Source organism: Aotus nancymaae, unplaced genomic scaffold (genome assembly GCF_030222135.1).
Source record: "Aotus nancymaae isolate 86718 unplaced genomic scaffold, 86718_ANA_hifiasm-v0.15.2.pri h1tg000036l, whole genome shotgun sequence".
NCBI lineage: Eukaryota > Metazoa > Chordata > Mammalia > Primates > Aotidae > Aotus > Aotus nancymaae.
In genome coordinates this window covers 81,140,137-81,160,744 of record NW_026988450.1, presented here as the reverse complement: position 1 = coordinate 81,160,744, position 20,608 = coordinate 81,140,137, and the positions used below count along the sequence as shown (strand labels likewise).

Sequence of the window (20,608 nt, the reverse complement as noted above, 5' to 3'; positions counted from 1 at the left end):
CCAGCTACTCAGGAGGCTGAGGCAGGAGAATTGCCTGAGCCCAGGAGGCGGAGGTTGCGGTGAGCCGAGATCGCGCCATTGCACTCCAGCCTGGGTAACAAGAGTGAAACTCCGTCTCAAAAAAACAAAAAAAAACAAAACAAAACAAAACAAAAAAAAAGATCATGCTGTGTGGAGGACAAATTTTTTAAATTCCATCATTGTATTGCCTATTGACACACAAAGTTTGAAATTAAAGGGGCAAAAAAAATTTAATGCAAAAATGAACAAAAGGTAATGTGTGGTGCAATTTGAGGAAAAAATGGGATTTAAGGTGAAAACAAATTACATAAGGGCAAAGAGAGATGTACAGAAGCAACAATACATTAAGAAGAAACGATGATTGCACCTATGTTAATGGGATGATATAGTATCAAAACAGATTACACAACTGCAACAGGGAAAAATCGATAAATCAATAATTGTATTTGGAGATTTTAATACACAAATCTCAGAAACTGATATAGTAAGCAATGATAAGTAAATAAATAAATAGGTAGATAAATTTTGATAACACTATATAACTTATTTGCCAACAAATGCATAATATATTAGGTCACAGAGAAAGTCCTAATAAATTTCAGAGTCAGCATCCTCCAATTTATGCTGTATGATAATAAAGCAATAAAATTGGAAATCAAATTTCAAAACAATAAATAAAAATTTAAAAATGTTAGGGATCTAAAGTCTAAAAAAATCCTTAGGCTAAGAAGAAAATAATGCAATAAATAAAATATTAGAAATAAATGACATATTGCTACTTTCCAAAATTTATTGGGTGCAGCTGATAAAATAGTGAGAGGGTGAATTATCGCTTGAAATAAATTCATCAAGAAACAAAGAATGAAAGTAATGAGATTAATTTTCAACTTAAGAAGCTGAAAGAACAACAGATAGCCAAGGAAATGGGAAGAAAGCAGAAGATAATAATAAGACATCAATGAAACAGACTTCTTAAAACACAGCATAGAGAAGATTTTAAAAAGCAAAACATCGTTGAAGTAGACTAATGTGATAAAAATATGAACAAGAATGATCAAGAAAGATGAGAGACAACAAACACAAATCAAATGCAGTTCTGCTTCTAACTATACCTGAAGGCAGAGTGTGTCCCTTGCCAGCAAAGACCTAAGGTGGCAGGTGTGGTCCTCCTTCCTCTCCATCCTCTTCCTACCATCCGGAACCCCTGGCAGCCCAAACTCTAACCCTGCAGATGAGGAAGCCCTTAAGAAATGGCAGAGAAATATCTTGAAGAAACCAGAGCCCTCAGTGATCGAGAGACACCTGGACTGCCCATCTTGGCTGATGGTATAAGAGAGAAAGAGACAGAGAGAGAGAGAGAGAGAGAAGGAACTTTATCTACTAAGCTGCTTTAGTACTGGGTCTCCTTATATCAACTGAGCATTTTGTTCCAACAGGTATAGAAATAAACCCACCATTATTTGCAGAATGAGGAAAATTCATAGAAAATCCAAAGAAACCAACAGGCAAAGTATTAGATGTGACAAAACAGCTCAGCAAATTGCTGAATCAATTTATTTCCTAACACAAGTATTTTCAAACTAGAAAATACAATAGCAAAGAAGACAGTGTTGACAAGGCTACCAAATGGCGGCACGTGTAGGAACCTGCCTCCCGATGGTTTCACACAACGTTTATTTAGAAATGTTCAGAACTGTATGAAAAGACCTAACAAGGCAAAACTGCTATGTCCACGGTTACGGTGTTTACCTGATTCATCAAGGCAAAGCTTAACATTACAGTGTAGATTTTTTTTCTGAAATTAATGATCAAGTCTATGTCACTCAAACTCCCAGCAAAAACATTAGAATAAAACCTCAATAAACTTATTCTAAAATATATATGGAAGCATCAAAACTCATGAATAGTTTGGTGAATTCTGAATAGACAAGTATTGCATGCTCACACTGTGAGATACACTGCAAAAACAATAGAGAACAGTGCTCTGAGCCCAAACTACCATCTCTCTCATCACTTTAGTGGAACTCAGCACGTATCTGAACCAAATGCTGTGCTATGTGTTAAGGAAACACTAAGAGGATTACACTCATGTACGTTTTCAAGCACCTAGTCATAATAGAATTGGAATGAGAGATGTTAGAAAAATAATAAGCATGTAAAATAAGGCACGGTTTCTAAGAATTGCTAAATATAAGTCTTTTCACTAAGGTGAGAGTCTTTCCTTCTGTTTCAAGAGATGAGGAAAGGCTTGGAGGCCTCATTCCAGCTGATCCCTGAAGGACAGCAGGAGCAGGAAATTTCCAGGTGGATACTGGATATGCTGAACACAGAACAGAGTTAAGAAGGCCTGGAGGAAGGCATGGCATTTCCTCAGAAGGGTGATAGCCAGGGATCCTCAAGTGTAGGATTCATGCAGGAATGGCGTAAGAAACAAGACAGAACAATTTAGCTTGAGGCCGATGCCTGAGGCCAGGAGTTCACCCCGAGGAATGCAAACTTGGGGCGATGTCACAGAACAGCAAGGGAAATGTTTTCTGGGTCCGTGAATCATACCCCAGAGGACAAGACCTCCCCTGTCTTAAGACTGTCCAGGGACAGAGCTACAGAAGGCATGTTTGCAACAAGTCACCCTTCATCCTCCAACCCGGTCCCAGGACAGGAGAAATGCCCTGGGATGTACTTCTGTCTGGAGTTGCCTTCCCTTGGCAAAGGAAGAAGGAAGAAGGAGATTGGATTTCTTGAGTTCTTATGTTATGCAGGACACTTTACAAACCGTAAGTCCTGACAACATCTCGAGACCTTGGGAAATAGAATTAATCACATGGATTTGATTTGACAGGTAAAGAATACAAGGCGAAGTGTTTTCTCCAAGACCAAGATCTTAATGCAGGCCTATCTGATGGCTCTTTATCTTACACCTTGAGATCCCAAGAGAGTCCCAAATGCCCAGAGAGGCAGCCTCACAGAGTGGGGAAACACAGGACTGAGCTTTAGCTTCTAGTCCTTCATGCAGCTTCTTCCTTGCTGTGTGTTCTTGGTAGGTCACTAAATCTTCTGAGCCTCAGATTTCTTATCTCTAGATTGAAAAATAAAATAAAGTGCCCTTGCCAATCAACGTGAGGAATCTGTGAGATAAGACACTGAAAGTGCTTTGTGGTCTCAAAAGTGCTAAATGAATACAGGTTATTCCTTATCATCACAGGATTTCCCTTGACCAATGTTTCAACAGTTCTGGCCCCAAGATTTGCAGAGAGACTTAAGATTTTATCCCAGAATAAATTGCCAACTCACATTCATTTCCCCAAACATCTGTTGATAAAAAACACATTTAAGAACCGCTAATATATTGAAGTATTTTAGTTCTCTCAATTCCAAATAATTTCACATGCATCCCGAGGACTGCTGGGAGCAGTTGTAAAATCTGCTTCCAAATGACTAAAACAGATGGAAGGTTTATTTTTAAATACACTGCCATTTGTTAAAACAAATTAGTATTTGAAATTCCCCAAACACCTAAACCCTCAAAAAGAAAAATCTGCTTTCTGAGCCCATTGGAAGGTATTTTTGGCATCTTCTGGGTCCTAATGAGTGTCTGGTTTCTGAAAGGGCCCTGGACTAATCGCTCCATGATCAACTCAACACAAGATGGTTTGTTCTCAATACTAGGAACTGAAAGATGTTTGTGCTCAATTCTACTGCCACTGAGATGGATCAATATCAGAGGGACGGACTGAAGAAAACTGAGATCAAAGGATAAGACTCACAGAAAGGTGTGGAAGGGAGGGAGCTGGTGTATCCTGTGGGTCCCTGGGCCCTGAGAACAACAGCTGAGCTCTCCCTCAGTCATCTGCTCATTGCTGCCCCACAATCATTATGGCGCATCCACGGACTCTCAGACGTGCCGTGTGGGGTGCTCGGGGTCTCGTGGAGAGCAAGGCACACCCAGCCCCTGCTCTGCTGGAGCTTGCAGTCTTGTGGGGCAGCAGCTTCGGCACTAGGAGCCATTACTTACTTTGGAAATCCTGGTAAATGCTGCACAGGGGACCTACAGGCAGCACGAGCCATATGAAGAGGGCTCAGTTCTAGGCTGAAAAGTCAAGACTTCTCTAAAGGAAAAGTAGGGCAGGCAAAGAGGGAGATGTGGAAAAACCGTTCCATGCAAAGGAAACCCTAATGAACCACTCTCAGGAAATAGAAACACTTCACCATCTAAAATTTTTAGCAGTTTAGACATGAGGGAAAAAAAGTCAGGGGAGCTCTTCAGCATCTTGGAATCACACAAACATGGAAAACTCCAAGCAGAATCCACACTCAGGACAAAGGACAAAGGAAACCCAAGCAATTAAAGCCAACTGGACTTTCAAGGCACAGTAGAACCACCTCCCCAGCCACATCTACAGTAAGACTGGAGGTAGAACACACACCACTCACCATCAGCACAGCTCTCCGGAAGAGTCGGGAGTTGGTGGCCCTGGCCGTGAGAAGGTGGATGCTGGCCACATCAGCCCCGCCACGGTCTGCTGCCAGGGACACGCGCCGAGGGTCCCCGCCAAATGCTCGGATGTGAGTCTGCACCCAGGTCAGAGCTGCCACCTGGTCCAGAAGTCCCCAGTTGCCACTCACTTCTCCAGACCCTTCAGAAAAGAGGAAAGCCTTTTACCCTTTGTGACTTTGCAACCTTGGATTTGACAATCATGGTGCTGTCTATGGCAGGCATGTGGCCCCTCCAGGAGTTATGGGTTCTTGTCCTCACAGGTCACAGGTCAGGAGTATGGGTTCCAAACACAGTGAGGAAGTGAGGAACAGTGAAGGAGCATGGGCTTTGAAAGCAGACACACGCAGGACTGAATGCTAGCCAGTAAGGAGACCTTGATCCTGTCCTTGTACCTTTCTTTTGCCAGCTAGCAGACCTGGATCATGTCTTCATAACTCTCTGAGCCACCGCTTCCCTGTCACTAGCTGAGGGGAGTTGCTCAGATTAGAGGCAGTACATCTTCAGTTCCACCACTAGCTTGGCCTGTCAATGGGAAGGAGGTGAACTCTCTGCCCCATGTCTTTGACCCCTGCAGGTGGTTGTCCCTGACAGTGTCCAGGCCATGCTGGGGTTCTGGATCTCACCCTTCCCCTCGCCTCATCCTCTGAAGCCTTCATTAGCATGCAACTGAATTGATCTCTTTCCTTTTTCATAGAATCCAATTAACATTTGTTAAAAACTCAGCACTATTTTTTTAATAAAATGATTTAGACACAAGTATAGCACAAATATGCTCTTCTCCTTAGCTTTCTGAGACACTACATAGACTTCTGGTTGTGCTGTGAATTCAGTAGATCCTTCTTGTCAAACTACTCCAGTAACTTGTCCTGTTTATCAGACCTTGAAACACCAGGCCTCATTCTCATTTCATCTGAGCTTCCCACTCTTCTTTTCTGACTTTGCACTAAGGAACCTCATCAGATTCCATGGTTTTCGTTAGCACCTACATGTTGGTGACGGTCCTGTGTGTGTCAGCAGCCCAGCCCAGTCCCCGGGCTCCAGATTCCTCATGTTTCTCCATGAGGCACAATAGTTATGATTTACAGGATTCAGCATCCAGCAAGAAACTACTGATAAGACCCCATATTCCCAAGTAAGAAAGAAGAAAAGAAAAAACAGAAAAATCTTGCATCCTGATTCCCCAGTCTAGTATTCACAAAGTTGAAGGGAACATGATGGTCTCACCATGGAGCCAGACCAGCTGGCTGCAGTCCCAGCTCCATTTACAGCCTTGAGGAGCCCTGAATAAGTTATTTGTATGCTTTGATTTTCCCCATTGGTAAAATGGGGGTGATGATAGGTGATAATAGCACTTCCTCAGAAGGTTGTTGAGTAAATTAGTGAATATTTGTAAGAGGAGCAGAACAGTGCTTGTCACAAAGCACTATAGAAGAGTATTTTTTCATGAAATAGAACAGGTTTAGGTTCTAACATTATGTCACTGATGCTCTTAGCAGAGTGTCCTTGTCTCCAGCCTGCCTGAGCACTCCACTTAGCTCAGAGTGCATAACGATACAAATTATTCTTCCAGCTGTAGAGACGTTCAGAAGTTCTTCAAATGCATTTTGTGTTCTGGGACTGGTGAAGCCATTGGTAGAACATGATCCTCGCTGTGAACTTTCTGGATTGCTTGTATGTCCCATTTGTTAGGATGAATGTGTTTGTTCCCTCCAAAGTCTGAGGTAGCCCAGGAAAGCAGGGCATCAGCCGAGTCAGACCAAGTCCTACAAATCTGAAAAGTGACGGCCACAGCCTGTATTCCAGGGACAAGGAGGAGAGGACGTGTTCCTGACTCTCACTTCCCATGTATCAGCTTCCCACTACACAATAAGGGTCAGTGTTGACTTCCGGGGGCTAGACTTCTGAGAGGTCAGAGGTAAGCATGTGTTCAGGGGGCCACTCATTAAACAAGTATGACTGGGCTTCAGCTGGTATCAGGCACTGCGCTAGGTATGGCAGAAAGCAAGAGAGATCCTACCTAGCCCTAGGGACACACAACCTCAGAGAAACGCAGAAGGCAGTTAACAAGCAATTACGGTCCAACACGTCTGGTTCACCCTTTTCCTTTACTGGTGAAGAAACTGAAAGTTTAGAGGGAACGAGCTTGTTTAGATGCAAGAAGTGAATCTGAGATCAAGTTGGGACTCAAATCCTAATTCACAATCAGAATTCTGTCCTAACATTCAACCCAATTCAACAAATGTTTGTTGAAAAATCTATGATGTACATTAAAACATTTCAGTGCTTTATTTCTGAAACTTGCTCTGTTCAAAAAGCCTTTATACCTCCCTCGTTCCTACTGCATCAAGTCCAAACTTCTTCCTGCCTTTTCTGACCTTCTAAATGTGCTGTGAAGCTGTCTGATCAGTCTGGGACCCCATCACTGCCCAGGGGCTGCGCCCTCTGCTGCAGTCTGGTGTCTAAGCTCCAGTTCTCATCCTCAGGTCCCACCTCACTCAGACATGCCACACACATACTCTGTGCCTCTGCTGATGTCTTCGACGCTCAGGCCCAGGGGCAAGATGTCAGAGGACTGCTCTCAGCTGCCCACAGGGATAACTGGCCTGAATGGAAGCCCTCCACACCTGCACCAACACTCTTCTCCATCCACTATCGCCCACCCCGATCTGCCTCTGTACCTCCTGGCTCCTACTCCTCTGCTCCGAGCACCCAGCAAGCATGTACCTGCTCCCTCATTGTCTAATTGGCTCTCGTTTGCTCATTCAATCTCTTCAACCATCTCACAGAAGCCCCTTAGCACCGTTGTGGGCTCACCCTGGTCTTGCCAGAGACCATCAACAAGAGGCAGTGTCGTGTAGTGTCCATGGAGCCAGACCAGCTGTCCCAGCTCCACCATTTACAGCCTTGAGAAGGCCTGGACAAGCTAATAATGTTTGTGTGCTTTGACGTTCCCCATCTGTAAAATGGGGATGATATTAGCACTTCGGCATAAGGTTGAGTAAATTCGTGAATATTTGTAAGGTTGAACAGTGCTTATCATAAAGCACTATAGAAGATTAATTTTTCATAAAATAGAACAGGTTTAGGTTCTAACATGATGTCACTGATGCTCTCAGCAGAATGTCCTTGTCTCCAGCCTGCCTGTGAAGGGGCATCTGCTGGGGCAGCATTCTGTGCCTGTTCTGGGTAGAGAGGACAGCAGACCTGCTCAGTAGGCCTCTGAGTGTCCCAGAGACGATGAGGTCATGGCAGTGCTTGGTTACTGTTGGCAGCCGAGCTTTCTGTCTGGTGTCCTGGCCAAAGCACATTTCCTCTGCTCCCACGCCCCGCAGAGTCCATAGGTCCCTTGTCCAGCCTCTCATCCTCTGTCCCAGACGCCACTGCCCCAGTTCCCTTCACTGCTTTGCTTTGCCAGACAGAGAGGAAGAATGACTTGGGGCCAGATGCCCTCTGGGGTCTGTCCTGCTGCAGGGCCCAGGCTTGGGGAAATGGCCTCTCTTCGCCCAGCAACTGCTTCCTTTCCAACTGCTCACACCAACAGGAACCAAGGCTCCCTTTAAACACTGGGCTGGGCTTGCCTTTTATCAGCAGAGAGCACGTGTTTGTCTAGTGGGCCTCAGGACCGGCACGAGCTTCTGCTTTCATTTTCCTCTAGTCTCTTTCACAAAGTACCTCTGCAGTCTGGGCTCTCAGGGACCATTTTCATTCTGGGAAACAGCAGCAGATTCCGCACACATTTATCAAGTGAGATGATGCTCGTGAGGGGCTGCTCAGCCTGGCTCTGTGAGTAACAGGGCTGCCTCTGCTAAGATCAAGAGACACGGGCCAGATTCTGGGCCAGGAAATGATAAAAACACATCCCTGTCTAGAGAAGAAAGTGGGAATGAACATGGGTGAGTCCTGGTGCTTGTCCTCACACACTTCATCTCACATGAGCCGCCCTGCAAGGCTTAGCATCCTTCACTGACAGACGGGCAGCCTGCGCTGGGATGGAGAAAGAAGGAGTTGCTCAGAGTCCTGGCCCTGCAAAGCCACAGAGCAGCCCTCAGACCCCATCCTGCTCAGATGTAAACCTGCATTCCCTGCAAAATCCCAGGCTGAGGGTGGCATGCAAAGTAACCAGCTCTTTCCAGGCTTATGTTCTGAACTGCAATTTGCAATGACTTAAAGTGGAAAAAGGGATAGATGAAGAGGTGGAGCACAGGAAAGTTGGAGGGCAATGAAATGATCCTGTGGGATCCTGTAGCGGCGGATCCAGGACATCAGGCAGCCTGCAAACCCCAGAGAGCATCCAACACACAGGATGAACCCCAAGGTAAACTGTGGACTTCAGTACATCATAACGCACCACCCATAGGTTCATCAAATGTAACACATGTGCCCAACCAAAGCATCTTATTAATCAATAGTAGGGGAAGAAGGAGGGGGAGAAGAGAGTGTATGGGAACTCTTTGTCCTTTCCGCTTAATTTTTCTATAAACTTAAAACAGCTCTAAATAATAAAATCTATTATTTAAAAAATATGGCAGGTTTATTGGGGGATTAACTGGGATCAAGGCTGGCCCCTTTGTGCTTCCAGAGGTGAGCACCTGCTTCCTGTTGTCCTCTGCATGGCCAGGCTCAGTTCTGTCTCTGATCTTGCCCAAAGCAGGCAGGAGATAGCTCCTCCATAGCAGGAAGCCTGAATCTGCATCACGGCTCTGCTGCTGCTGCTCTGCCCTCCCTCTGTCTCTGTGCCTCACTTTCCTGATTGATTTGATGAGGATGTGAATGTCTTTGCTCCCCTCTCAGAGCTCAAGAGCAGGGAAGAGCAATGTGAGAGACCGGAAAGCTTGGGAATGTAGGACACGAGACGGGCTAAGATGGAAGGCAAAGAAAATGGCCCGTGTTTTTAGAGTAGAATGATTTATAATCCTTTGGGTATATACCCAGTAATGGGATTGCTGGGTCAAATGGTATTTCTGGTTCTAGACATATGTTTATTGAAGCACCATTTACAATAGCAATAGCAAAGACTTGGAACCAATCCAAATGCCCATCAAAGATAGACTGGATAAAGAAAATGTGGCACATATACACCATGGAATACTATGCAGCCACAAAAAAGAATGAGATCGTGTCCTTTGCAGGGACACAAATGAAGCTGGAAGCCACCATTCTCAGCAAACTACACAGGAACAGAAAACCGAACACTGCATGTTCTCATTGATAAGTGAGAGTTGAACAGTGAGAACACATGGACACGGCGGGGAGCATCACACACCGGGGCCTGTCAGGGAATGGGAGGCAAGGGGAGGAAGAGAATTAGGACAAATACCTAGTGCATGTGGCGCTTAAAACCTAGATGACAGGTTGATGGGTGCAGCAAACCACCACGGCACATGTATACCTACATAACAAACCTGCATGTTCTGCACATGTATCGTGGAACTTAAAGTAAATTTTTTTTTTAAAAAAAAGAAATAAACTGGCCTGTGGCTAAATGAATGCAAGAGACGGACCTTGCTCAGCATAACTGAAAAACAGGGAATTGAAAGGATGTGTCCAGCCATCTGAGGGAGCTGGCTGCAAAACAGTATTTCTTGTTGTTCCACCAATAGAGTTTAAGGCCCAGGAAGCCACTTGTGACTGTGGCGATAACATTCCTTAGCCTCACTGAGCTTCGCTGAACCATCTATGAAATGGCTGCTCCCTGCTGGCCTCAGAGATCTCCTGTGAGAAACAGATGAGGTAATCCAGGAGAAATATCTGGTGAAGATGACACACTCTGTAACTTTCCTTCTCTCTTGCTGATGGTGTTTCCCTTGAGCAAAATGAACAGGCAGGCTTAGTGCATGTCAGGAATGAGTGGGGTTGCTGTTCTGGAAGCTTCCGTTGCCTCCTCACAGGCTGTCCCTGCCGGCAGCCAAAATGAATTTGCCTCTCCAGAAGCACATGAATTCTCAACAAGATTATACTCTGTGAAATCATAATCCCCCACCCACTGAGGGACAGACGGCATACAGAAACTCGCTCTCTTCTGTCTAGAAATGCTCTAAGCCAACAAGGCAGCCATGTCTGGGAAAAGTTCCCCAGGCCCAGGCTCCTTGGGGCGAGTCCTGATACCACCACCTCTAGAGAAAGGGGCTACTGATGGCACAAATTATGGTCAGTCTTGTGTTCACACAGAGGAAAGCAAACCCAGGCAAAGAGGTTTCTCTCCTCAAAGAGGATAATAAGCTCACATGCGAATAATTGTTTAAACACTCTCCAAAGGGCTTCCACAAAACCCCAGTCACCGAATTCGCTTCTTACCACCACATATGTGTGAAAGAGGGTGGGGCTAATTTCCCTCATTTTACCAGCCAGAAAACTGGGATTTGGAAAGGCTAAATGAGATACCCAGGGTCTCTCAGAGCCAGGAAAGGGGAAGCTATATCTGTTCTTGGATTCCCAGCTGACCCTGCTCCTCATCAAAAGAATCTGAAATCTGTTCCTCACCCTCGTCTCCTACACTGACATCTGCTTGTATTTTGCCTTAACTTGTTGCCCATTTCATATATCTAGAATCTTCATAGCAGCATCCAAGGCCTCACGCCCTGTGGTCATCCAGATTTCTGCTCATGCTGGATGCCTACCCCACACATTCACACACATTCTAGTCCAGTCGATCATTCTGACCAGTCTATCTTCCATTCACCCACCCATACTCAGCACATAGAACATCTCAGATCTTAAAGGAGACGCTTGGAAAACAGAGATGAAGCAGTCACTATCTTCAAAGATGTGTAAAACTCAAGTCGCTGAAATCCTTTTATATGTACCTCATTTGAGCCTCATCATAACTTTGGAAGTCAGGTAAAATTATCCCCATTTTACAGAGGACAAGACTGAGACTGGGTGAAAGGAATGGTTTTGTCTGAGGGCCCACAGCCAAAGAGTGGCAGAGGTGGCCCTGGGCTCTCTAGATTCCAAGGCAGTAACTCTGCCTTGATCACTGCAGCTGACACACTCCCTGCAGCAGGTAATAGCTGGAGGAAAAGATGTGGATGGAAGATGTTTGGGTTGGTCCAGGGCTCAGTTCTGCCCTGGCAGTCAGTGGGAAGGATGGAGGACATAGACGGGTGATCAACAGGTTTGTGATAACGGACAGGCCATTATTCACAAGTGAGGCCAGTATTAAAGGGAGGTGGGAATCTCCTTATTTATACAGCTCTGATTCCAAATCAGATGGTTTCCCTGTGGGCAGAAGAGCTATAATTCATCCCCTAGGGTTGTTCAGGGCAAGTCAATTCCTGGCTCTGCTGTTCCTGACTGTATAATCTTAAGTGGACCTCAATTTTCTCTTTAAACTACATGCTCACACATACATATACATCACAAGGTAAGAATGTGGTGGACTTGGAGCAGCTCAGACATGTAATAAGTTCTCAATAAGTGGAAACTATCATCCTTGTCTATAGGTGTCGGTATCCCCAGAGTGTCTCCTGAATGTGCTAAAATTTCCACTGTGTGCCTAGCTTGGCTGGAGGAGAAGCAGGGGCAGTGAGGGGATGGGGCTTGGGGAAAAAGGGGCTGAGCCTTGGCTCAGGGGGTCAGCAGCTCCCACCAGAGGCAGCAACTCACCAGAACTCAGGAAGCCAAAGACACCCACTCGGTAGCTGGCAGTGACCACGATGAGGTTGCCAACAGCAGCCAGGAAGGAGCCGTCGATAGCTGGCCATCCTTCACTCCCCTCCCCCTTCATGGTGTTGTGGAAGAACACCAGCACGGACGTATTTGGAGCCTGTGGGAATCGGAGAAACGTGAGGCTAGAGGCACCTTTCCCAAGCTTGGAGCCCGATTCTGGGTCAGCACAGGACGCCTCTGGCCAACTCTGTGGCATACTTAGCCCCATGCAGTGGATGGAGCTGTGTCTCTCTGAATTTATACATTGAAGTCCTAGCCCCCAAGACCTCAGCAGTTGACCGTATTTTGGAGATAGTGCCTAATGAGGTAATTAAGGTAAAATGAAGTCATACTTGTGAGCCCTAATCCCATAGCACTGGTGTCCTTATAGGAAGAGGAGGTCAGGACACAGGCACAGAGGGAAGTCTACATAAAGACACAAGGAAGAGAAGAGGAACATCTACAAGCCAAGGAGAGGAGCCTCTGAAGGAACCAATCCTGTGATACCTTGATCTTGGACTTCTGTCTCTAGTGAGAAAAATCTCTCTGTTGTTTAAGCCACACAGCTTGCAGTGCTTTGTTATGGCAGCCTGAGCAAACTATTAAACCCCATCCATAGAGAAGGAAACTGAAGGTCAGAAAAGGTGAGGACACTTCTCACATTACAGAGTGAGCAGGTGTCAGGGATGGCAGCTCCCTGCAGACCTGGAGCCCATCTCATGGTACCACACAGACTTCCAGCTCCGAGTTCTGGCCCATGGTTTATTCCAGAAAAGCATTTTGGGCCCTTGGCATCTCCTTTGCCTTGGATGCTTCCCTTGCTGGACTCATCCTGGAAACACAGAGCTAGAGTTCATTATGCACTTACTAAGAGCCAGGCACTGTGTCCAGTGTTTACAATGGTGCCTCAAACAGTTCCGTGAAGTTCGCAGATTCTTATTGTCCCAATTTTACAGATGAAGAGGCAGAGGCTTAGACATTTTCATTGACTTGCCTGAGATCACACAGCTAGGAGGTAGCAGAGCTGAGGTCTGGAAGTAGGATGACCCTATTCTATTAGAATCGTGTGTCCAAGCTGGGGAATCTGAGGCCCTACTCCAGGCCAGGGCATATGTGGGTACCAGGTAACTCATGCTCCATCCAGGATCCTGATTCCCTGTGATGTCTCTACTCCACGTATGATGGCCTCAGACAGACTCACAGATGTTTCTACAAAGGGGCCACGTCACAGGAGCAAACACTGACCTAGGACCTGCCCCTATAAGGGCTGGGCTAAAGGCTGTCCCCTAGAGTGTCTCATTTGATCTTCCACCCAAGGAGGTAGAAGCTATGGCGGCCATAAGCACCCCGCTCCACAGCTGTGAAAGCAGAGATGCAGAGCAGTGAAGTCACCCATGGAAATGCCTTACAGAGAGGAAGGGGCTGATCTGGAATTTTGACCCCTGACCCACCTTCCCAGCACTCCCCTAATCTCTTCCTCTGTGACATTCCAGCTCAGATGTGGATTCTTCAAATATGAGGTCTTTTTAAATGTGACAGAGAAAGGCCAGCTTGAGTGGTCTTGGACTCATTGTCCTGGTCTGTGGAACAGATCAGTGAAGGAGCCCAGTATGCCCCTCCTAAAAGTGCCCGGACTCAGGTTTATTGGGTAGCTTGCCAGCAAGAGAAAAGGCCTTTTGGCTTGTGGCTGCTGAGGCAAGGGCAAGGTACAGAAAGGAGGGGCAGTCCTCAGCTCCCGCCTCAACGACAGCCACAGGAAGTGTCCAGGATGCTGGCCCCTCCTGTGCAAGGCCTGTCACCTGGAAGGCAGGTATTGCCCATCTGGGCTGAGGCATCACTGCTCCTTTCCCAAGGTCAGGATGGGGCCCAGAAGGCCCAAGGCAGAAAAAGCCAAACTCTCTTTTACTGGGAACTGCCTTAAGGAGAAAAAAGCACTGGCTTTGGAACATGGTGACAGGGATGAGCCTCCACTCTGCCCAACTGAATGTCCTTATGTACATCATTTAGCCTCTCTTAGCCCCAGGTCTGCACCTTTAAGATAAGGGTAAATTTATCTCTCTACATTTTTCTATCAATTGATGGATTGATCAATCTATCATCTATCTGTTCTCCTGGAGTTGATGTGAAGACGAATAAAATCAAAGATAAAAAAGTGCTCTTTAAACTGCAAACCACTTTCACAGTCTTCTTCCTGACACTATGGGAAAAGCACACACTCATGGTCACCACTCACTGGTTCTAGCCACGAGCTCTGAGGACCAACTGACCAAGTCCGTAGATCACCCACTGGCTGAATGACCTTAGGCAAATCACCTAACCTCAGCTCGGCAGGCCACAGAAGAGGAGACTGGGCTGTGCTGGACACTGTGGGGACAGTGGATTTCTAGTGGGAGAGTCTTCAGGGCAACCACAGCAAGTGCTTCTGAACTCACCACATTCTGAGGGATGAACACATTGAGATACAAGCAATCTTCACTGACTCCAGGAGACATGGATCGGGTGCCTGGCTGCCAGCAGCTGGCCCTGCAGATACAGAATGGGTGACTTCCAAGACATGCTCCATCACCCCTCCCCACCCGCCACCATGGTCAGAGCCCACTACCCCATTCCAAAGCCTGGCGTCCCACCAGCCCTGCAGAAATTAGGCAGCTTCAGTAAATGGGAGTGGCAGTGAATGGAAGGAACGGCAGAGTGCCCACCACTCTCTGGCCACTGGTCTGTGGAGGAACATTCCCCCAGAGACAATCCACCAACTTAGAGAAGGCTGCTAATGCAACAGCTCGAGATAGAGAAGAAGACAATGAAAGCCACTCAGGACCTTGCCCCTTCCTTGCTCCGAGAGTGTAGACCCTCCTCTGGAGGGGGTGTCCTACCTGCTCTCTTCACCAGTACAGAGTCCTACAGTGCCAGTTTGAGCATCTCCCAGTATAGGAACTGAGACTAAAGCCATGACCATGCCTAATGGCAGTGCAATGGTCATCTACCCAATGGGTGACGTGACTCATCACCCAATCTTCACTAGCCTTGGACTACAATGACCCAAGCTCTCAACCACTCTCCACTCAAAACCTATGTGCCTCCATCACTTGATCTGTCAAAATGGGTACATCCTAACATGGTAAGGTACTCTAACTCATGAATATTTGTTATTTTCGTTTCCCAGTGGTGGAACAGATGGAAATCCATGCCTCTGCACTCCCACTGCCACCATCCTAGCTGAAGTCCTCATCCTCATCATCCTTTTCCTGGAGTACTTCAAGAGCCTCCTAGCTCATCACTCTATCTGGTTATGGACTCATGGACCTGCTCAGCAGCCAGCCATGGGGGTAATGAGTATGGAGGGTGCAGCTGCCTGAGTGTAGGTACCTGTTGAGAAGGAGATTCAGGTGGGGAGGAGAAGAGCAGCAGTAATAAGTGCTGTTTTCACAGGTACTCTGAGTATGCTTTAATTAGAAAAAAAATCACAATATTGTTCTTTAATATGCTTGCTATTTAAAGTGGTATACACATGGAAAAGATAGGAAAAACTGAAATTTTTGATGAGGAAAGAAGATGGGTGCTTTAAAAAAAAACTAGTAATTTTGTTCCTAGTGGAAGAAAATTTCATTAGTACATTTACTTTTCCTTCAGTTCTGATTCTTAATGAATCTCCCAGCTTCATTAAGATCAGATGTGGCCAGAAAGCTGAGCTTGGCCACTGCAATACCTGTGTAAGTGATATGTGAACCCCGCTTCCAGGTTTATCCCATGGGAACCTCTCCTGTCAATTAAAGCCTCTCTTCCTGGATCAATGTCCAGGGGGACCTTGGAAAATTCATGCTGAAGAAGGGAGAGCCTCCATCAGCCTGGGTCCCTGAATCACTGCATGGAGCAGAGCACACAGGCCCCTCCATCACCAGATGGGCTTTACATGAGCAAAACACCATTAAGCCACTGATACTTGGGAGTTTATCTGCCATAGCACTTAATAATACCTTAGACAATATATTCCATCCTCCATACATTGCTTTATCCAAAATTCACTGCTCTACCATTGAGACTCACTTTGATAGATTAGAATAGATAAGGCTTCTCTGAGCATTTACCAACAGGCACTCCACTCAACCCATACCTTGGCTTGCTGGCATCCCAGGACCCCGTCCAGTTCAAGGGCTCCGGTGCCCGGAAGCGCCTCTCTGCCAGGGGCGGGGCAGCATATGGAACTCCAAGGAACTGGTCCACTTGCTTCCATGAGGTGCCCATCTGGATAGCCTGGGACCTGCCCAGCAGTCGGCCATGGGTGGCAATGGGCACAGAAGGTACAGATGCCTCATAGCTGAGCAGAGAGATTCCTGTTGGGAAAGGGAAAGGAAAGGGGTGAGGAAGGGGAGAGGCCTCAGTGAGTGCTCTCTCCACTGGCATTCTGAATGTGCTTTCAGCAAAAGAAAAATCACTGCTTTTTGTACCTTGAAAATGTCAGTCATTTATTCAGACCCCTAACAGCTTAAATCTAGTCAGGTTTTCAAAGTAAACAAACAAAAAAATTAGCAAAGAAAGCTGATTTTTATTAGGCACCAAAATGTACAGAATGCAATGCTAATCTCTTCTATGCATGGGTCCAGGCCCAGGACCCCTTACCAGCACCCTGGGGCCTTTTGAAAGAACAGAGAAGTATGGCACTAGACAAGGATGCCCTCTCTCACCACTCCTATTCAACATAGTATTGGAAGTTCTAGCCAGAGCAATCAGGCAAGAAAAAGAAATAAAGCGTATTCAATTAGGAAAAGAGAAAGTCAAATTGTCTGTATTTGCAGACAACATGATTGTATATTTAGAAGACCCCATCATCTCAGCCCAAAATCTCCTGAAACTGATAAGCAACTTCAGCAGTCTCAGGATAAAAAATCAATGTGCAGAAATCACAAGCATTACTATACACCAATAACAGACTTAAAGAAAGCCAAATTAAGAATGAACTGCCATTCACAACTGCCACAAAGAGAATAAAATACCTAGGAATACAACTAACAAAAGATATAAAGGACGTCTTCAAGGAGAACTACAAACTACTGTTCAAGGAAATATAAGAGGACACAAACAGATGGAAAAAACATTCCATGCTCATGGTTAGGAAGAATTAATATCATGAAAATGGCCATACTGCCCAAAGTAATTCATAGATTCAATGCTATCCCCATCAAGTTACCTATGACCTTCTTCACAGAACTGGAAAAAAAAAACACCTTAAACTTCATATGGAACCAAAAGAGAGCCCGCATAGCCAAGACAATCCTAAGCAAAAAGAACAAAGCTGGAGGCATCATGCTACCTGACTTCAAACTATACTACAAGGCTACAGTAATCAAAACAAAATGGTACTGGTACCAAAACAGAGATATAAACCAATGGAGAGGAACAGAGGCCTCGGAGGCAATGCCACACATCTACAACCATCTGATCTTTAACAAATCTGACAAAAGCAAGCAATGAAGAAAGGATTCCCTGTTTAATAAATGGGGTTGGGAAAACTGGCTAGCCATGTGCAGAAAGCAGAAACTGGACCCCTTCCTGACACCTTAAACTAAAATTAACTCCAGATGGATTAAAGACTTAAACATTAAGACGTAACACCATGAAAACCCTAGAAGAAAACCTAGGCAAAACCATTCAGGACATAGGCATAGGCAAGGACTTCATGACTAAAACACCAAAAGCATTGGCAACAAAAGTCAAAATAGACAAATGGGATCGAATTAAACTCCAGAGCTTCTGTACAGCAAAAGAAACAAGCATTAGAGTGAACTGGCAACCAACAGAATGGAAAAAAAATTTTTGCAATCTACCCATCTGACAGAGGGCTAATATCCAGAATCTACAAAGAACTAAAACAGATTTACAAGAAAAAAACAAACAAACCCATTCAAAAGTGGGCAAAGGACATGAACAGACACTTTTCAAAAGAAGACATATATGAGGCCAACAAACATATAAAAAAAGTAAAAAAAGTTCATCATCACTGGTCATTAGAGAAACGCAAGTCAAAACCACATTGAGGTACCATCTCACACCAGTTAGAATGGTGATCATTAAAAAATCTGGAGACAACAGATGCTGGAGAGGATGTCGAGAAATAGGAACACTTTTACACTGTTGGTGGGAGTGTAAATTAGTTCAACCATTGTGGAAGACAGTGTGGCAATTCCTCAAGGACCTAGAAATAGAAATTCCATTTGACCCAGCAATCCCATTACTGGGTATATATCCAAAGGATTATAAATTGTTCTATTATAAAGACACATGCAAACGTATGTTCATTGTGGCACTGTTTACAATAGCAAAGACCTGGAACCAACCCAAATGCTCATCAATGATAGACTGAACAAGGAAAATGTGGCACATATACACCATGGAATACTATGCAGCCATAAAAAACTATGAGTTCGTGTCCTTTGTAAGGACATGGATGAATCTGGAAACCATCATTCCCAGCAAACTGACACAAGAACAGAAAATCAAACACATGTTCTCACTCATAGGCAGGTGTTGAAGAATGCGAATATATGGACACAGGGAGGGGAGCATCACACACTGAGGTCTGTTGGGTGGGTAGGGGAGGGACAGCAGAGGGTAGGTAGGTTGGGGAGGGATAACATGGGGAAAAATGCCAGATATAGGTGATGGGGGGATGGAGGTAGCAAACCACATTGCCATGTATGTACCTATGCAACAATAATATATATATACATATATACACACATATATAAAATGAACAGAGAAGCAGACAGCAAACAACACCCAATCCCCTGGGGAGGCCTGGAGTGCAGTCCCACCTTCAAATACCACCATCATTTCTGTGATGAGATGTGTGGGCTATTCATCCTGAGAGGGATGAGGGATGAGTTCATGTCCATTGCAGGGACATGGATAAAACTGGAAACCATCATTCTCAGCAAACTGACACAAAAACAGAAAACCAAACACTGCATGTTCTCACTCCTAAGTGGGTGTTGAACAGTGAGAACACTGGACACAAGGAGGATCATCACACACCAGGGCCTGAGGGGTGGGGTGCTAAGGGAGGAATAGCAGGGAGTGGGGGGATTGGGGAGGGATAGCATTAGGAGAAATACCTAATGTAGATGATGGGGCAATGAATGCAACAAAGCACCACCATGGCATGAGTATACCTATGTAACAAACCTGCACAATCTGCACATGTATCCCCGAACTTAAAGTATAATAAATAAATTTTTTTAAAAACAATTTCTTCAGCCACCCCGGGTTTGATTTTGCCATCAAATGAGTTAGCTGCAAACTTACCAAAAAAAAAACTTTTAGGACTTTTGGATTTCAGAATTGCAGTATAGGGTAAGTAGGCCCACATTTACATTTCATTAGTGAGGAAACAGACGTAAAGGTAGAAGCCTAGGGCCTGCTAGGATCACAGGTAACATAGGGTGATGTAGGATTCAAAGCCACACCTTTCTCGACCCCCAACTCCGACCACGCTCCATGCATACAGGATTGGAGCCAGTTCAGAGCTTGCCTCTCTCTGTGCCAATGGGTGCCCTGGGTGCCCAGCATGCGAGGTCTTCCCGCCCATTTGTTTATGTCCGAATCCCTCCTTGTCCACAAGGCCAACACCGGTGCTGACTGCCATGCCTCCCATCCCCCTCCATGCAACGCTAATCACCAGTGACAGTCATCGGCTTCTCTGTAGCCCTATTTTGTTTCCACGATGACATTTTCTTTCATTCATTCATTGATTCAGTAAACTTTTGTTGGGCCCAGGCTCAGTGCCAAGTACTATTTTCAGGAACTTAAGACAGGGCTGTCTGATGCCACGCAGGACTCAAAAGCAGTAATCACTCATGGAGAGATACTTCAAGTGTGTGTGAGAAGTCTCTTCTTTCTAACATGTACGTTTGGTCTGCTCAACTCCACTCTCAGCTGATTGAAAGACAAAGCTTCTGCTTTCTCTGAAGCTCCTTCTGTAAAAATATTTATATATTGCAGTAGTGACTAAACAGGAGAGTGGGGAGAGGAGGCAGACAGACCAAGAGGCAGACAGGCAGAAGCCTATCCATTCCAGTACCTGAAAAATGGCAGGAGTCCAACACATAAGTAAATGAATGAATGAATGAGTGGAAGAAAAAAGAGGAAGGAATTGTCAGGGGTTAGGGGACACAGGGAGAGAAAAAAAGAAAAAGAAGAAGAAAAAAAAAGAGCAGGGACTCCATGTTTGGGTCCCCTTCCATGAACACTCCCTTCGTGGAAGCCATCTTTCTCTCTCCTGGATATCCTCTCTGGGGTCCCCTTCCACGCTCTCTCGTGGAAGTCTGTCTTCCCCTCCTAAACTCCATCTCTCTATTCCCTTCCACTCAGTGTAGAAGCTGCTTTTCTCTCCTGGATTCCATCTCTCTGGATTCTCTCACTCAGTGTGAGAGTTAGCTGTTTGTTTCTCCC

General features: G+C 45.5%; 1 protein-coding gene across 1 annotated transcript in view; it reads right to left on the bottom strand.

Moving 5' to 3' along the window:
• Positions 1–20,608, bottom strand: part of TG (thyroglobulin) — a 275,160-nt gene that overhangs the window by 105,311 nt on the left and 149,241 nt on the right. The window contains exons 38-41 of the mRNA XM_064384611.1: positions 16,275–16,494; positions 14,596–14,686; positions 12,122–12,281; positions 4,453–4,655 (exon numbers count right to left, since the gene is read on the bottom strand). Coding sequence (XP_064240681.1) covers positions 4,453–4,655; positions 12,122–12,281; positions 14,596–14,686; positions 16,275–16,494 — 674 coding nt within the window. The remainder of the gene's footprint in view (positions 1–4,452; positions 4,656–12,121; positions 12,282–14,595; positions 14,687–16,274; positions 16,495–20,608) is intronic.